The sequence below is a fragment of the Ambystoma mexicanum genome, chromosome 1q, assembly GCF_040938575.1.
Source record: "Ambystoma mexicanum isolate Mex_15411 chromosome 1q, UKY_AmexF1_1, whole genome shotgun sequence".
In the NCBI taxonomy this organism is placed as follows: Eukaryota; Metazoa; Chordata; class Amphibia; order Caudata; family Ambystomatidae; genus Ambystoma; species Ambystoma mexicanum.
Window position 1 is genome coordinate 512,672,722 of NC_090922.1, and position 18,756 is coordinate 512,691,477.

An 18,756-nucleotide genomic window follows, 5' to 3' on the forward strand; every position below is an offset into this window, starting at 1 on the left:
GCACGTGAGTATCAAAGTTCCCCAATGTCTTTAAACGCACCTTGTTTTGTCTTTCAGATGCAGGATGCAGCGCCGAAGGCCTCCGGAGCGTGCAAAGAGTCGGTAAGCTTTTGTCTTCCAGATGCCGGAATGCAGTGTGAAGACCTCCGGAGCGCACGAAGAGTAGGTAAGCCTTTGTCTTTCAGATGCCGGAATGCTAACCTGTTCTTTCTTGTCTTTATAGGTGTTGCTGAAGACTGGATTCAGGATGGTAAGCCTTTTTCCTTAGGCCCAGGATCCGATGCAGAAGACACGATGAGCGTTCTGCTGCAGAGGATGCAGAATAACGCAAAGCAAGATTCATCCACCGGGTGTGGTTTAAATAGCCTCCTGTAGTGCTTAGGTGTCTCCTTCCACGGCCACGCCTAGGTAAGAAAAGAGTTCCTGCTTTCCAGAAGAGTTCCAGTGTTCTGAATCTAGGGAGTGGCTCCTGCCCCACCCAACAGGAAAAGTAGTTCCAAACAGAAGAGGATCAGAGGCTCAGCTGGCAGGCAAGTAAGCAGCATGGTCTGCTGCAGGTAAGTCCACCCAAGCATTATGAGCCCGGCACTTCCAGCGCTGGGACTGGGCACATTTATGAGCCTGGTGCCACTGGCGCCAGGACTGGGTCCAAAAGGTCCCAATTGGGACTGGTTGGCCCTCGGAACCTGGGTTATGGATCTGCTTCCAAGGGAGTTGGGAAAACCCTGACCTTTTGGAAGCAGAGATCATGACACTATCATAATGTTGCATGGCTGAAAGACTGGAAGATCCTAATACCAACATGGGAGCAGAACAACTCCAAAGCGACCCTGGACTGCATCTTCGTCTCCTGTGGCCTGCTCCCCTGCATCGAACCGTTTAACGTCAAAAGAACAGACGCGAGTGACCACAATCTTTTATCTATGTCATGGGCGTCGACCGCCCAGCAAAACAAACTCTACAAACCACTGGTAGAGGCCAATAACCAACAAACACGACTACGCCTGACCGCTGCAAATATCAAAGAACTTACGGATAAATACACCAGAGAAGTGCCAAACCTTCAATCCTCCACAACATCAGAAAGCCCAAACTACCTTCCGCTTCTAGTCAAATACAGGGTGGTGACCAAAAGAGGCAATAAACCAACCACAAAAACAAATCACGCCTATAACAAAGCAGTGGTGGAGAAAAAAAGATCACTGAGGAAATTGAAGAGAGGCGCCATTGCCAAGAACACAGAGTCGGCATGGGCGACTTGGCAAAATGAAACTAAGATCTATAAAGCATGGATAAAAAGTTATAAATCCATCCTCTATCAAAACGATGCAGAAACAATGTTAAGAACTCTGAGTACCAAAGGATCTGCAGACTTCTGGTCTTTAATCAACAAAACGAATTCCACTCTCGACACCCAACTTGCCAACTCAGTCCCAGAAGCAGCGTGGGCAAAGTTATTTTTGGAACTCTTTGCCGCTCCACAGAATAGCTGGGCGATCGTGCCGAGAAACACCGACTTCCCCTCGATCAACCTGTCTTCCAAAGATGACATAAGAGAAGTAATAAGACGATATAAAACATGCAGAGCTCTGGGCCCTGACGGGCTAACGAATACTGACTTAAAAGCACATATTGAGGAATGTACAAATTTCATGAGTCTCATCTTCACTCGGTGTAGAAAAACCAGACAAATTCCTACTTCATGGACACAAGCTGTCGTGGTACCAATTTTCAAGAGGGCTAACAGAGAGGATCCTGCAAACTACCAACCTATAGCCCTCCTGGATATCATTGGGAAAATCTTTGCAACCCTGCTTCTACACCATTTCCAAAAATGGGCCAGAACATCGCCATGTGCAGACCCCTTTCAGATGGGATTTCAAAAAAACTGAAGTACTGCAGTGAACATCCTCCTGCTAAACATAATAATGTCAAAGGTCAAACAGGGGGCTCCAACTGTATTCTTGGCTTTCATCGACCTGTCGCAGGCTTTTGATAAAGTAGACAGAGGCATCCTGTGGAACAAACGAAAAGCCCGCAAATGCCCAGAGGAAATACTGGACCCTATAATGGCTCTGCACACGCAAACATCACTACATGTTCGCCTAAACCGACAAGGTCTCCTGTCCAACAAAATATCATCAGAACGAAGGGTCAAGCAGGGATGTCTGCTTGCACCTGCACTGTTCGTGGCTTTCTTGGGGGACTATAAGGATTCAGAGAAAACGACCTGAGCGTTTCCTCCTAAAATAGGCGACGCTCCGGTCTCGTGCATTCTCTATGCCGACGACATGATCTTATTATATCAGACTCCTATAGGCCTCCAGCGGCAGCTAGACAATCTGGCAACGTACATGAAAACAAACAACCTTGTAATCAAGAACACCAAGACAAAAATCATGATTCTGGGTAAACACAACCACAAGAACAAAAACAATGCAAATTGGCTCTTGAATAACGTGAAAATAGAAGTGGTGCCGAACTTCAAATACCTTGGAGTCACAATCGATGGATCATTAAAGGAGCAAAAAATGCAGCAGATCCTGTGGGAGAAAAAAAAGAACCTTACACCCCAAATGAGAACCATCGACAAGAAATACGGAAAGTTCTCCCTATTACCTGCTATCAACTTCTACAAGGACAAAGTTGTCCCGACTCTGACGTATGGAATGGACGCCACCATCACCATGCCGGCCTCGATATGGCCTAAACTGGAAGGATACATATGGAGGTCAGTGCTCGGCCTCCCGAACTCGGTCTCTATGGCTGCTCTCAGATGAGAACTCGGTCTACTGTCTCCAGAGGCAACCGTAGAGCTTTGTTCCATCCAACTGTACATTAAAACTCTACTCCAAGACTGCCTTCCTATATACAGGTTCAATCAAAAAGAACAAATGCAAAACACTAAACAAGTGGGCAGAGGACCAGAAGACCAAATTGATCGATCTAGCGTGTACTCTAGACGACCTCAAGGGAAATCCACAAAGAGTCATATTCAAAATGGAATGTCTAGACTGGATCAAAACCAGGGACAAAGCAGTAGCTAACAAGCTGCTAAAGCATCTCCCACCGACCTTCAATAAACTAAAAACTCCACTGCCCTACTGTTCGAAATTTCCAGATAAACAACTACTAAAAACGTTTTTAAGAGCCCGTCTAATACCTGGGAGATCTTAGCAATGAGAATGCAGACAAACACGACCAACTGCAGACTGTATGAGCCCGGAGAAGCCTGAAAGGACGCTTTTGATGAGAACTGTTCTGAATCTATGGAACTTTGTTGATCCAAAGTCATTGAAGCTTGGGGAAGGGAGCTGTGGTACAGCTCCAATATTGTTTGATGAACATTGAGAAGAAAGCTGTAGAACACCTGCAGTAGTATCCTGATATTATTTGCTACTCCCTTTTTGATGTTGTACAAACCCCTACACAGTATCTTCCTAGAAGGTGAGGGCAAACATAGGTTAGACACAGACATTCTTTTGATTTTGACTGACAGACTTTGGAATATTATTATTTTTCTTTTATGGTCGAGACTACTCCCATTAGAATAGGGTAAGTTAGGCATTCATCCCAACCCCTTAACTTGAATAAAGGATTTCAAAACTGATTCCTTGTTTCTGTGTCTACCTCTCGTCACCAGGCCAATCACACACATTGTTGATGCTTCTCAAACCTTCCTGTTCCTTAGTGGATTCCCTGGCTTGTACCTCTGCAGCTTCTCTGCCTCGTGGGACTGTACTACATCCTGTCCTGACACCCTTTGTCCTCACCAAGGCCGCCTGCAATCCCAAATTCAAAGGGTCACTATTGTACTTTCTTACTGCTGCTGTCATGCCCTCCAAACCATTGGACACCTGAATAGTGTCCTTCGAAATCATTGGCATTGTTTTCTTCAACTAGCCATCTCTTTGGGCTCTGCTTGCAGACCCTGCAACAGGGACCAGAAGTATGATTAAAACTCCATCTCTGGGCAAAATTGACCTCTGTATCTGCACCTCCTGAGATTCCGTGGCAGCATCCACAAGCCTGGGCCACCTTCTGACCTCCAATCCATCATTGCTCCTTTTATCCAGGTTATTTGCACTTTGTTTCTATTTGTTCTCCAAGGCCCCACTGACCACAACATTCACTATGGCAGGGCTTGGCTCCATCTCTGCAATCCTTTTTCTACAGACCGCTTGTCATCAAATGTGGGTCTAGACATGGTCAGGTGGTTTCATTAATGTTCACCAGCATCAAGCTGGCCTCCTTTGCAGCTCCTCCAAGAACTCTGGTAATACTTACATTTATATTCAGTTTAACAGCAATTTGTCTACTTGCTTTGTCCTGTACAAGTCTACAAACAATCTTTTAACTAGGTCTGAATACCGTATAATTTTACTTATCTGTGAAATGGTACTGCATACCAGTTTAGATAGGGATTTTTAGGGACACAGCCAAGATTTTTAAATGTTTACCTTTCACTGTCCAAGGACTTGCTTACTTTTATAAACTTTCTAACACTTTTAAATTCTCCTAAAATCCCAAATGCATTTTACTTACCTGTAAAAGGTATTTGGTGCTGCTTCATGTTTTGGCATGTGTCCCTTTTAGATGCACTTTGTTAGGGAGAATTCTCAGAAATGTGCAAATTCCCTCCACCTTAGAGACCCCCAGCAATTTAGCTGGATTTTGAGGACTTGGTTTTTTTAATCTGGAGAGAGTGAGATCCTTTTTCCCACTCTCTCATGTATTTTAATGAGAATTTTACCTCTGTGTTTCTTTTGGTTATGGAGCCTGACAAACTCCATAGGCATCATCTTTTACAATTGTGTCACAAAGCACCTTCAGTGCAGTGACACAGGGAAGTCTTCCAGATTTCCCAAGGTTTAAATACCTTTCTCTGGGATAAACTACTGTTTCCCAGAGCAGTAAAGTGAAATTGATTTTACTTAGCATTATAACTTTCTAGTCTCAGCACACACTATCTTACAATAGAGTGCTGGAGGGGTTACTTAGTATCCCCTTTGTCTAGGTTCTTATGTAACATATTTTATGTTGCCCTTTCCCCACTGAATGGCTAGTGGCAGTGGTTTCGTTTTGAACTACCATGGTTTGCATTTACCGCTCCGGTAAAGCAACCGCGGAAGCCATCTTTTTCAAAATAGCGAAGAGCCATCTTTGACAAAATGGTCCCTGGTCTTCTTCTTTTTTGGCCATGTCTTTGTGGAAAGGTCCTTCTAAAGATTTTCTCTGCGCGCCAAACCAGGTTTGGTCTCTTTGTTCATTTCGCCTTTGGTTCCAGAGTGTCTGTGGTAGGCAGAGTGTCTGGGGTATGCAGGAAGTGAGGGAGGTGCCCGAAACTCCCTGTGCTTAGTCTCCTAGGAGACCCAAATGCACTTTGTGGTGATTGGCTGGCTGACTGTCTGCCAAGGACAGCCACCCTACTGGGTGAGTGACAGCTAGGCTGGAATGAATGGGAGAGAACTGAATAAAAGGCAAGTCTTTTGGCTTGGAAGGCAGAGTCGACCACTGGCCGAAGGAACCGAAGAAGAGCTTGAAGAGAATGCCTGCTGCAACTCCTGGACCTTTGGTTTGGCCGGTGAAACCATGCTGCAGTGCCGAAACACCAAGTTCACATCGACAGAGAAGTCCCTGCAAGGACGACTTCTCCCTTTGAGTTGGTGGGACCAATCAACTCCAAAGTAAGCCACCTGGACATCCATCTCGGAGCTGGTTGAGTTTTCACAGAGTTGCTGCTGGAAACCATAGAGCAAGGGAGAGGAACACCATATTGTGTGCATTGCTTTTAAGCTGGCCTAGAGCTTTTGGAAGATCCTCTGGACTCCCAAGAAGCAGGATTGACTGAGCCAGAGCACCCCCTACAGAGTGCGGGACCCCAGAAGCAAGGAAAGCCCACCTCAACAGCCAGGAACCACCTTGTTGCTATTTGCGGTAGCTGCGAGAAGCTGAAACGCAAAACAGCCACTGAAAGTGAAGTTTGCCGGTTGCAAGTTTTGACCGCCCCAGTGCAGTGCAGGAGTCCCCCGACATCCTCCCTCTTGTCCCCACGACTGAGGCCCAGGAACAGCGAGATCTGCAGAGCTACACAGGAAAAGAAGTCATCAGATGCATCTTTTCTTCATTGCTAAGGTACTGTAAACCAAGTCTAAGAGAACTTACCTCTTACTGTGGAAGTGCTTGTAACTTCTGCACCTCACAAGTCTAATTAGCTTGCCGCCCTACATTTGATTCTTCTTTTTATCAAAGACTCCTAAGAACTTATGCAAAGACCTTTCCATTTACTTACCAGAAGTGCTTCATCCTATACAAGACTTTTGCCTATTGACTTTGGCTTAGCCTATTGAATTGAATGACTCTTCTAAGAGGATCTGAAAGTATTTGCCCTGCTTAAGAATATTAGTGATCTCTTGTATTCTAATAACCTTTGCCTTTTACCAACTTTTAAGTGTGTTCTGAATGCCAACAGTAAGATATTAATGTCCACAGCACCCTTGTTATTGAAGTCACATGTGGGTGTAGGTTGTGTCTGTGGCCCATCCCAAAAGGGTCTTGTCTGATTCAGAAACTCAGAGTGTACAGTGTTGAAGTGTATTTGTGTGTTACTAGTATATTGCTCCCTTCTGAAGAAAGCTGTATACCTGACTGATAACTGACTGATAAATAAATTAATAATTGTTTATGCAAGAATCCTTGAGTGTATGAGTTTATTTGAATACCTGTAACTGTGAATCTTTGTGTAACTCCACTACTGCTCACATTTCCCCTTTTGAGATAAGCCTGGCTGCTCAACACGCTACCAAAACTGTGTACTACAAGCTTATACCAAAGGTTCCACAGTTTTCAACTTGTTTAATTTTCCTATTTTCAATGACACTTTACCCTACAGTAGTGTTGTAGTAGTAGGGCTGTCTATATTGGTCCATGTGTATTAATGTGAATCTGAGGCTGATCGCTTGTTGGAGAAGACAACAAAGTTACTTATCTTACTGGTCACCTAAGGTTTCCATTTTCCTGTTAGCCCTTGCAACATGTTAGGCACTGTGATAAGTTGAATGGTCTCCCCATCTTGTCGTGTGAGCGGGGTGAGCCACTAGAGGCTGATCGCTACCGACTGTGCCTCCCAAAGGGTGCAAGGAGTTGGATCCCAAAGGTTTTCCACTCCTGCCAGGGCATGATATTTGATCTTCACAGGTGTTAGGGAGAATTCTCTGTTTAGGCTGAATTTCCTAACCTAGTGAGTCCCCCAGCAGCTTTGCTGGATTTCGGGAGTTTGTTTTTTCCATCCTGCCAAGAGTGAGACTCTTTTCCTCCCACTATTGGACATGAATGTGTGTAATTCCTTTGAATGTCAATGTGTTCTATGGGCTATGGGGTCTTTTACTCCATAGGGTCTCATATGTTTTTCTATGTGTGTTACACCGCACCCTATGTGCCGTAACACTGGGGCGTCATAGCGGACCTCCACCATAGACTCCATACCCGGGGACTGACTGCTGTCTCCCCGGGCATGTAAAGTCACCATTGGCTTTACTAGACCTAAATTTACTAACAGAATTAGTACAAACCATCTTATTGTGGACGTGCTAGTAGGGGTAATTCGATTACTCCTGGGTCTGTTACTCGAGGGGGCACTGTCCCGTCCCCCCTTGTCGAGTTTTGGCTGGTGGCAGTGGAAACTACTTGTTATGTTCGACCCCGAACATAACCCTATGGGATTCGTCCCGTTGTTGGAGATTGATACTTTTTCTCGTTAATCTCTAACGTACCACCGGTCTACTTATCTTAAATAAGTTTATCGGATGGTATTTTCTGCCAGAACTCGGTTTGTAAAATGGCGTCTGTGTACGTCTCTGTGACTCCTAAACCAAAGGTTGAGCCCTTTGTTCCACTTTTGGCGGGCCTCTGTACAGAGATCCTCCAAAGTGGTGCCATTCTGTCTGGGTTACCACAGGGGTGTGGGAGGGGGTTTAGGCACCCTGGACCGAGTTGCCTTGCCAACTCCGGTCGCACTCTGGAGTGATTGGCCCAAGTGGTGAGCCTCCCCGCTCACCACTTAGCATGTGTTGATTGACAGCTAGGCTGAATGAATGGGGGTTTTCTGCATAAAATCAGGGCTTCTGGGACTGGATCTTCAGAAGTCGCCACAGGACCTAAGAATCCGACGAGGGTAACGCTGAGCCGACCTGCAACGACGACACCTCCGGTGGAGCCCTGCTGAGCCGACTCACCACTTCCCGACGACAGAGGAGATCTCCCTGCCGGAGAGTCTCTTCCCCTGACTGGTGGGAACAACCAGTCCCCTTTTGCTTTTTCTTCGCCTCAGGACGCGGTGGTCGAATTGCCAGTGCAGAGCACCCCGGCAACCGGATAGCCACTACCCCTGTACCGCGACCAAAAGGTGGTGCCTTGTGACGGAGCACTCCGCGGCTGGTCTCTTCCCTGGTGGTGCACCAGACTTCACTTTTCTTCGACGACGAGAACATCTCTACTCTTGACAAAGACCCGACGTGCATCCACCACCAGGAACAACTGCCCCCGCCGAAGCTGCCCTCCAGAACAAGGTACCGTGTCCGCCTGGCTTCCCTTTCGATTGGTTCGAGTGAGGTGTCTTAATCCTCTCCTTTCCGTTGGGTCGCCTCCAAGCTTTCTCACTTATTGTTCTGAACTGGTTCAGTCTGCCGATAACAATTTGCTACAAAGACTCGAATGCATTTCCACTAGAGACTTTTTGGGACATATCGCCTTGCCTCTCTCCGAGTGGGCCTGGCCTCTGAACTTTATGATCTATTGTGGTTCTTGCCTTCTTGCCTTGCATTTTACCCGTGAAGTATTGAACTGTGTTGATTTCGTAACCTGCCTATTTTTTTCTCTCCCGTCCTAACTAATATTAGAGTCCCATCTAGGTTGAGGTATATACCTATGTCTGTAAATAAGTGGTGCCGGTAGAACCTAGACTTGTCGAAATATTGCTAGGGGGATTGATCGTTTCTTCTTCGTAGAGTAATTGTGATTGATTTGTTTGCGGTGATAGTGCCATAGTGTTTTTGATAGATGTTTTGTTATAAATAAATACCTTAATATCTTTACACTGAGCCTTGTTGCGTGTTTGCTTGTCTTACTGTGAAGAATTGCCCTATTTTGTATACTCCACATACTGCTCAACTCTTCTTGAGGGAAGTCTGACTGCTCAGCCACAGCTACCAAGTGAATCTGTGTGGTACAGACTGCTACCAAGTGGGTTCACCGCCAAACACCTGTAGTCCTAAATCTTTTGCAGTGGTCCCAGAGGGAACTGCACAGGTTTCCGCCTAACAACAGGTGACAAAGAACCCTCAAACAAAGATAACCATAAACAGACCATCAGTGAGAGGTAAACCTTTTAACATTCCCATAACAAAAAAACACTTTATAAGCCTCCTTTGTAGCCTCAAACAAGGATAGTAAATCCTCAATAGCCGGTGTGTATTCAGATAATACTGTACTATAAGCCCCCGAGAGAAAGACCTTGCCGGGTCACACGCTCACAAGGCCCTGACAAAGTGTTTGTCAATACAAGCGTGAAGACTGAGGAACCAGAGGGCAAAAAATCCCAAACTCACCGAACATGGGAATGGAGCAGCCGCAAACCCTGTGGTTGGAAGGAGATGCAGGGAGGCGGCAATGTCACTGTCCTGCAGTGGGGGAACACTGCAAGAAGACACACACTCACAGAAAGAATTTTTATGCCTGAAAACTGCTTGTCTCTCCTATAACCAATCACTTTCCTTTTGGTCATACTGCCCCAATCCAATGACAGCCGTCTCCCTGGTGGCCATCTTCAGATTTGGTAGAGCACGTAAAGTTGCAGTATGAACCAAGAAGAGCCACAGAGGGGAAGGAGGGAAGGTTCTCATGTGAATCCATGCCAGACCCATGCTGGAGAACAGGAGTTACAGGTAAGTGTTCCTTCTCCAGCATGGGGTGTGGCATGGATTCACATGCTCATGAATACAATTACACAGCAATACATGCACACAACCGCAGGAGGTGGCAAGGCTCAACAGAAGTAACAAACTTACCCCTGGAACAGACTCACCTCAAACAAACAAACAAACAAACAGGTTGCGTAGCACCATCTGGCCGACCCGGGACTCCTCCCTGGAATCCCTGTCGATGCAGTAGAACCTCATGAAGGTGTGAGTGGACCTTCACGTAGCAGCCCTGCAGATGTCGAGCAGGGGAACACCAGAGAGAAATGCTGTTGTCGCAGTGATGGCTCTAGTGGAATGGGTTCTTGGCAGGCCTGGAAGCGGTCTGTTGGCCAGATGATGACAGTGCATGATGCAGCCAGAGAGCCACCTGGAGATGGAAGCCTTAGACAAGGCTTTCTCATGTCCCACGGGTCCAAAATTCACAAAGAGTTTACATGTCTTCCGAAACTCCTTCGTACCTCCAGTGAATACAATGTCCTTTCCGCCGGCGTAGAAGGGTTCGGAAAAAAGACTGGCAGAAACAAAGGCTTGTTTAGGTGGAATTCTGAAGGAACCTTCGGCATAAAGGTGGGGTGGGTCCGCAGCACCACCTTGGTAGCGTTGAAAGACAAGTACGGCTGCTTGCAGGAGGGCCTGGATCTCCCTGACCAGCCTGGCCAAGGTGACGGCACCAGGATAGCTATCTTCCGTGAGAGAGACTTCCAAGGGGCGTGATGAATCGGTTCAAAAGGAGCCCCCGTGAGCTTACTCAAAACCATATTGAGCTCCCAAGCTGGAGCATGAGCCTTCACTGGTGGAAAAGTCCTGAAAAGGCCTTTAAGGAACTCCTTGACGAGCGTGTGCAATCACAGGGAGGGCATACCATGTGCTCTGGTTTAGCAGGAAATGGCAGCCAGATGCACCTTGATAGAGGCGTGAGCAAGGCCAGCCTTGGCCAGGGAAAGCAGATACGGAAGGAGCTACAGCTCTGTGATTCACAGCAGCGTAAGCCTCTTGGGTCCTGCACCACACCATGAAACGTTTCCATTTGTGGCTTTAGCACGACAACGTAGAGGAAGCTCTGGCCTTGGCCAGGACCTTTCCAACAGCAGGGAATAATTCCCAAACTCTAGCGCTGCAGGAGCCAGGCCGTGAGGCTCAGCGATGCAGGGTCGTGATGCAGTATTGTTCTGCTTTCTCTGGAGAGAAGATTGGGAAGTTGAGGCGGCCAGATGGACGGGACCACTGACAGACAGATCAGGTCCGGGTACCTTATCTGCCGTGGCCACGGTGGCGCGATGAGTATCACTCTGCAATGGCAACGTCTGAGTGTGCTGATCACATGTAGCAATGTAGCAGGAGTGGAATCGGAGAAAAAGCGTATAGGGAGAGACCTCCCACGGAACAAGACGGCATCCCATAGGCTCTTCGGCTGAGGAAACCTGCTGGTGAACCTCTGGCATTTGGAGTTGGCCGCCATTGCAAATATGTCAATCTGGAGTTGACCCCCCCTTGCGGAAGAGACGGGATACTTGATCCTGATGAAGCTCCCACTTGAGACAGGACCGCAGCTCTCTGCTGAGTGAGTCCGCGATGGTGTTCTTAGTGCTCACCAGGTGAAAGGGCACAAAGAACATGTCCTGAAGAATGGCCCAGTGCCACAGGGACTGGGCTTCCAGAGAAAGCCCGGGAGAGTGCATCCCGCCCTGCTTCCGAATGTAGAAAATGGTGGTGGTGTTGTCTTTGAAGATCTGCATCACCTTCCCCCGGAGCTGTGGCTGGAATGATTTAAGCACCCAGAGGACCACCCAGGAGCTCCAGGATGTTCATGTGTAGGTCCAGAAGGACTAGTATGCGACTGTCCGGTGTGGGCCCCTCATCCTTCCAGGGAGGCATCTGCGGTGACCGTGGCCAGGTATGGTGGGGTCTGGAAGGGGGCTCCTTCCGTAAGGTGGGGGCGTACTCCCGACCATTGTAGAGCCTGCCTGAATTCATGGGTGAGGGCAATCTTGTCCGTCCACACGCCCATGACCTGCAGCCACTGTTCATCCAGAAACTCCTGAAGAGGCTTCATCTGGAGTCTGCAAAATGGGACAAGGTGGATGCATGAGGACATCATGCCGAACAGCGACTTCATGGCTCGTACTGTTGCAGAGTGTGCCGACGACAGGCGCTGCACCTTCCGCAGGATGGCTGCCACCCTCTCCTCCCAGGGGGTAGCCAGGCAAGCAACCATATTGAGATGGGCACCCAGGAACAGAGCGTTTTCCGATCGCTCCATGCAGGACTTTGCATAATTGATGGAGAATCTGAGATCCGTCAGAAGGCGTATGGTCTCTGCCATGTGCTGGTTCACCAGCGCCTGGGAGCGGGAGTGGATGAGCCAGTCGTCCAGATATGGGTACATGTGGACTCCCTCGAGACGTAGATACACCGCCACCAGGGCCAAGCACTTCGTGAACACCCTTGGGGCCGATTTCAGGCCGAAGGGCAATGCCTTGAACTGATAGTTCCACCTTCGGACCACAAAACATAGAAATCTCTGATGTTTTGGGTGGATGGTGACGTGAAAGTAAGCGTCTTCTAGATCTAAGGTCGCCAGGAAGCCCCCCTACTCCAGCTGGTTAGAGCATGTGCTGCAGCGTGACCATCCTGAACTTCAAGTACTTTTTGAGGCGTCTTGAGTCTAGGATTGGCTGCCACCCCCCTGACTTTTTCCGTTCCAGAAAGTACAGAGGAGCTGGGGGATGGGTTCTATCGCCCCTTCTTTAACATGGCTTGAACCTCCTGTTAGGCAGAATTATATGCAGTACCCTTTGGCAACACCACACACAATCAAGACTACAAGTGACAGTACAAATTCACCTTTGGTACAAGCCTGTACTACACAGTAAAGTGGTAGCGATGGCTGAGCAGCCAGACTTATCTCAAGAGCAAGTGAGCAGTATCAATAGTTACACAAAGGACAGCAATTACTATGATTCAAACAAACACTGACTCAAGGTTTCTGAGTAAAAGAATATACATTTATTTACACATCAGTTGTAAAATATTTCACTAAAGTAAAGCAGTTGAAAGGTCACACTCTTAATACACCACACCACTCCCAATAGATTCTGGACAAATTAAACTCAAAATGAAGTGCGAGCAAAATGGCACTCCAGCAATTTAAAAAGGGAGGGAAAAACAAAGTTAGACTAAAATTGAGCAGCACCAACAGGTAAGTAAGAGGGGCAATCTAGAAAGAGGAACTACAGTGATGGAATCAAATCAAAAAGGCTTAGGGCCAAAGTCAATAGGACAAAACTCTTTTGCTCAAGATCACACAGTTCAGGGTAGTTTGCGGTTAAGTCTTTGCCAAGAGTTCCGGATGAAGGTGGTCGATAGAAAAGTTAGTTTAAAGAGTAGAGAAGGATGAGCCCTCGGTTTGGCGAAAGTTTTCACACACCTTCACCGCGGCTGGATGAAACAAACAACCGGATTTGCACAGTACCTTTAAATGGAGAAGCTGTAGCTGAGGCGGACGTTCCTGGCAGGTCCTGCAGGCTCACGGTTCCTGAAGCGACTGTCGGACTGACATGAAGTAGGAAGACTGGTGGGTCCTGCACTGCCCAGGGAAGAAACCAGCAGCAGAGCAAAGCAACAAATAAAAGGTACGCTCCTTAAAACCCAAGCAGGGTCCGACCTTCCTGGCTATCCGGTTCACTGTAGCTCTGTACAGCAAATTCGACCAGAGGAGGGAATCCCGGCTTGCAGTTTGGGTGAACTGGTTGGTCCCACCAGCTATGGGGAAGAAAATTCCTGGAGGATCTTCCCTGTCGTTGGAATCTGAAGATTCTGACCTGCAGCAGGTCTTCACCGGGCAGTTCAGTCATTGTAGGGGTCCTCTTCTGTCAGCTCCTCGTCGGTTCTTTCGTTCCAGTGGCGACTCTCCCTTTCCAATCCCAGAGACCTGCTTTTTATGTAGTTTTCCCCCATTCAGACAGCCTGGCTGTCAATCACACAGCAGGGTGGCTGTCCTGACGGGACAGTCACCTAGCCAATCAAACAGGAGTGCGACTTGGGTTACCAATGGAACCCATGGCAGGGGTCCTAAAACCCCTCCCTCACATCCTGCCTACCCAGACTTTCAGGCACCTTAAGGAGGGCTTCTGTGTAGAAGCCTGGGAAAGGACAGTGAACAAAGGAACCAAACCTGGTTTGGCACGCAGAGTAAAACACGGGAAAGACATTTTCAAATAGAAATGGTGAATAAACCCAGCCGGAACCGTATACAAACGTATATGGTCTAGCGGGTTTAAGTTTGAGGCTACCAAGATAGCCTAAAACCATACCAAGGTTATTTAAGATAACTGTGGTAGGAAAAATAGGGTAGTTACCACTGCCACCAGCCAAGTCTTGATGAAAAGGGAGCGAAACAGTGCTCCAAGAGAAACAGACAAAAAGGCATAAGTATTAACCCTTTCCAGTACTCTATGTAAGATAGTTTGTACCGGGTCTGTGGATTTAAAGAGACTAATAAAGTCAATGGCAACTTTACATGTTCTGGGAGACAGTAGTCAGTCCCAGAAAATGGAGTCGGAGTTGTGAAGTCTAAAAGACAACCCTGTGTTACTGCACTGAAGGTGCTGTGTAACACACAGTAAAAAGATGATGCCTGTGGAGTAGGTGAGGCTTCACAGTCTATGAACAAAAACATTTTTACACACACATAGCAAAACACATGTAAGAGTGGGAAAAAAGGCTCACACTCTTACCAGGTGAAACAAATAAATCCTAGAAATCCAGCAAAGCTGCTGAGGGACTCAGTAGGTAAGGGAAATTAGCCATTCTGCAGAATTCTCCCTAACACCTCCTGCAGCAGTTGAGCCATGTGTAGTTCTTGGCACACTACAGGAGGAATGAGAGAATTCCAAGGCGTGCCCCTGATGACAAATGTCCAGCACCCATTTGTACGTGGTGATCTTCCACTTGTCGACATCATTCGTTAGCCAGCCACCCACTGGGGTGCGAAAGTGGGGACCATGATCCACAGCCAGTTAAGGCCTGCTTGGGCATCTGCATCCTGGCCTGAGGACGACGCTGACCTCCGCTACCATAGGCTTGAGAACGACCTCTGTAAGCATCCTGGGTTGTGGAGCAGGAGGGTTGACGATAAGTGGTGCCATACCCCTTGGAGGATCTGCCGGACTTCCCTCTTGAGGACTGAAAGGACAGCAACCTCCCCTGCTGCAGTGTCCCCAGCGAGCGTGCCATCTCTGTATCTGTCTTAATCGTTTGAGAGACTTGTCCACATTCTTACAGAACAGATTGTCCCCATTAAGGGTCATGTCCACTATCTTGGACTGGATATCAGCCCTGAGGTTAGTGGCCTTCAGCCAGTATTGGTGTCTGAGGGGCAAGCCAATTGCCCATCTGGCGGAAACCAGAATATGCGATATCCAGGGTCACAGTGATGGCGTGATCCAAGGCCACTTCCCCCTCCTGGAACAGGGCCAGAGCCTCAACCTTCGTGTCCTCTGGCAGGAAGTCTGAAATGGGCCCAGGCGTATACCAGAGCTCCCTATCATAGCAGGATAAGATGGCCAGGGCGTTAGGGGCCTTGACGGTGGAGGTAGCGGTGTAAATGATGCGCTTTCCCACAGCATGAAGCTTCTTCCCGTACGGGTCCGGAGGCACCATGGACGAGGATGATGGGTTCGAAGAGCGCTTCCTTGAAGCGGCAGACACCACAGAGTCTGGAGAGGGCTGCAATCTCAAGCATCTGGGGGCCGAGTCTAGGACCCTGTACTTTTTTATCCAGTCTGTCTCTCTTGGAGGGAGCGGTGCTTGATGTCTTCATCCAGGCAAAAGCTTCCCCCCAGACATCATCCAGCAGAGGGATCGACATAACTGTCTTCCGTTTGGACTCCCAGTGTTGGAAGAGAAACCCCTTCTTCCTCTTCTCCTCTGGCACCAAATTGAACAGAGTAGAGGTCCTCGAGATCATGGCATGAAAAGAACCAACCTCATCCGGTGGCGAGGGACTGGCGGGCTCGTCGGGACCCAGCGGCTCCCTATCTGCTGGGACATAGTCATCATACTTGTCGTTATGAGTCGCATTAGTGTCCGGATCTGTGCCGGTGTCGGTGCACAGTGGATCTTCTGCCACAGGGGTTAAAGGCCTGTGCGGTGGTGGCATTGGCTGACGTCAAAGGCCTGAAGGGCCCCACAGCCCAGGTGGGATTGGCTTATGCTTAGGGCTTGGTAGGGCTTTTGGCCGGCGGCCTAGGAGGACTCTAGCTTGGGCCAGGCACAGGAGTAGCAGGCAGTCTTTGCTTTATCTCCGATACCAAAGTGGGGAGGGTCGTAAGGATGCCCCACGACACATCCCTTGGCACTGGCTGATGCGTAAAAGGAACAGCAGGCAACGGTTCCGGGCTGATGTGCTGCAATGGGCTAGACAGCAAAACAGGCTCGCCATTTAGAGAACCATCCCAGGACCTGCATTTGCGGCCCCCTTTTTTCGATTCGAGTGGTAATCATCGGGCAGATGGTCATTGTCGGAGCTTGTGTAGATGTGCGCAGAACCCTTCTGAGAATCCCTTGGCCTCATCGGGTCATCCTTCCCTGCCTGGGGAGGAACTCCTTAGGAGGTAGCAGCTCCTTAGTCTTACCCAAATCCTTCGGGAACGAGGCCACAATGGGGACCACCGCCTTAACAGGTGCGTCGGCAGCGGTCATCGGCGGATCGGCAGTGGCAGTCATAGGTCGTGAAGCAAGGCCGCTCATGGGGTCGCTGGCGTCTTGACTGTAGAGACCACGGTAGTTCCAAGGCCCCCTTTCGATGAAGTAGTGATGGTCATCAACGGGATCGTCGAGGAGGTGGATGAATGTGATGTCGTCGACGGGACGATGGTCGTCGACGAGGTCGTTGACGGGACGGAAGTTCTGGAAGACAAAGTAGTCATTGACAAAGTCGTGGTCTTGGTTGACGATGGTCTCATCGATGGTGAACGAGAAGGGTCACCCGGAGAATTCTCCTTCATAGCCTTGTCTGAGCACAACGATCTATGCTTCAACAGGGTCAAAGACTTCCTCTTGGAAGGTGCACCCCTAACTGGCAGACTCGCCATGGATGTAGACGTAGATGGGGAACGCGTCCTTCCCAAACCGGGTCCTGCAGCCGTGGCGACCCCAGCGGGTTCCGTAGCGTGGGGCTTAGCCTTCTTTTGGACCCCCGGGGAAGGGGCATCCTCAAAGGACCTTGACCTCTTCTCAGAGTGAGCACCCTCCTGGGACCGGCCGGTCCTGAATGAGGCATGGCCGTGCCCAGAGGCTGCATGAGAGGCCTTCCACAACTTGACCCATGCCGCCAATCTGCAGTAACGGTCCTTCTTTGTCTTCCTCAAAATCCCACAGCAAACATTGCATCCTTCCTCATCGTGGTCCGGATGCAGGCAATACAAGCTCTTGAGGTGCAGATCCTTGACGTAAATATTCTGTAGTCATGCATATGTTGAAGAGAATCCTCTTCTCCTCGGATCTCGTAGAAGGTGCGAAGCCTGGGCCTCTGAAACTTGAAGAACTAGCTATGGAGCAGATCTGAGCAGATAACTGATCCCTGCTGCTGATAGTCGATCTCTGATCGATGGTGGAACAAAAATTGAGAAAAGAATGTATCTCGAAAAAACTTCGACAAAACTCGAAGAGCAAGAAGAGAGGACTCACAACACTGAAACATGCAGTAAAAGTCTGAAGATGGCCACCAGGGGTGGAGCTTAGGGAAACGGCTGTCATTGGATGGAGGCAGTATGACCCAAAGGATAGTGATTGGTTAAAGGAAGGACAAGCAGTTTCAGGCTAAAGTGAAACTGCTTTTCTTTTTTACTCAGGATTCCCAGCCTGGCGACGGGGGAATAGTCATGAACATATGAATCCATGCCAGAACCCATGCTGGAGAAGTCCCAATTCACTTGTACAAACTTCTCAAGCACCTATAGTTGTTTGGTCCAATGCCTACCATAAAAATCATGTCAATAAAATATCATGCCTAAATCACAAACTAATTGTTTTCATGTGCATCATCGCTCGACTCTCGCCACAGCACTATACAAAATGTCCCCCTCCATCCTTCGCCTAAGGAAGAATCTTAAGACCCCTCCCTTCCAAGAACAACTCGTAAATCACTGATAACTCCACTCAACCATACATCTGCCACCCTGCAGCTTACCCCAGTCCATGCAAAGCCTACCCATCCAGGTACCCCTGATACACCATAACCACAACTCTAACCCCCTGTGTACATCCTCTTTGTACAGCTAGATGTGTACTGCATAATCACATACAAACAACATACATACAATAACAAAAATCAGTCTTTTCTTCTGCAATAACAGTACCATGAGCTGGCCCTGGAATTCCCGTTTATCATCTTTAAAGGACCGGTCCATGAAGACCCGGATGGCGCCTTTCTCACAAATGGCGTGCACATCTAGGAATTCCTTCAGTGTCGGAGTGGGGAACTTCACTTGTTTGGTCATTTCCTGCTGATAGTGTGCTCCAGCCTCCACGACGGCTGCCGAGTTCTCAATCTGCGCCAAGGCCAGCACTGCATTATCCATACACGGCACAGCACCACTTTGGATGGCATCCAAGTATGTCACTGCCAGGTTTCCTAGAACTAAAATAGAAAGATGCATTTATGTTTGGAATATTCCCTGCCCTTGAAAGAAACCTAATTAAATCTGGCTAACTGAAATAAACATTTTAGGAATAAAATTATCTACCACAGAGTTTGCAATGCTTTGATATGATATGA

At 48.3% G+C, this 18,756-nt stretch overlaps 1 protein-coding gene across 3 annotated transcripts in view; it reads right to left on the reverse strand.

The window, feature by feature from the left end:
- Window positions 1–18,756, reverse strand: part of LOC138530222 (guanylate-binding protein 1-like) — an 865,941-nt gene that overhangs the window by 160,386 nt on the left and 686,799 nt on the right. For all 3 annotated transcript variants that reach the window (XM_069640892.1, XM_069640890.1, XM_069640891.1), the window contains exon 7: window positions 18,338–18,618. In XM_069640892.1, coding sequence (XP_069496993.1) covers window positions 18,338–18,618 — 281 coding nt within the window. The remainder of the gene's footprint in view (window positions 1–18,337; window positions 18,619–18,756) is intronic.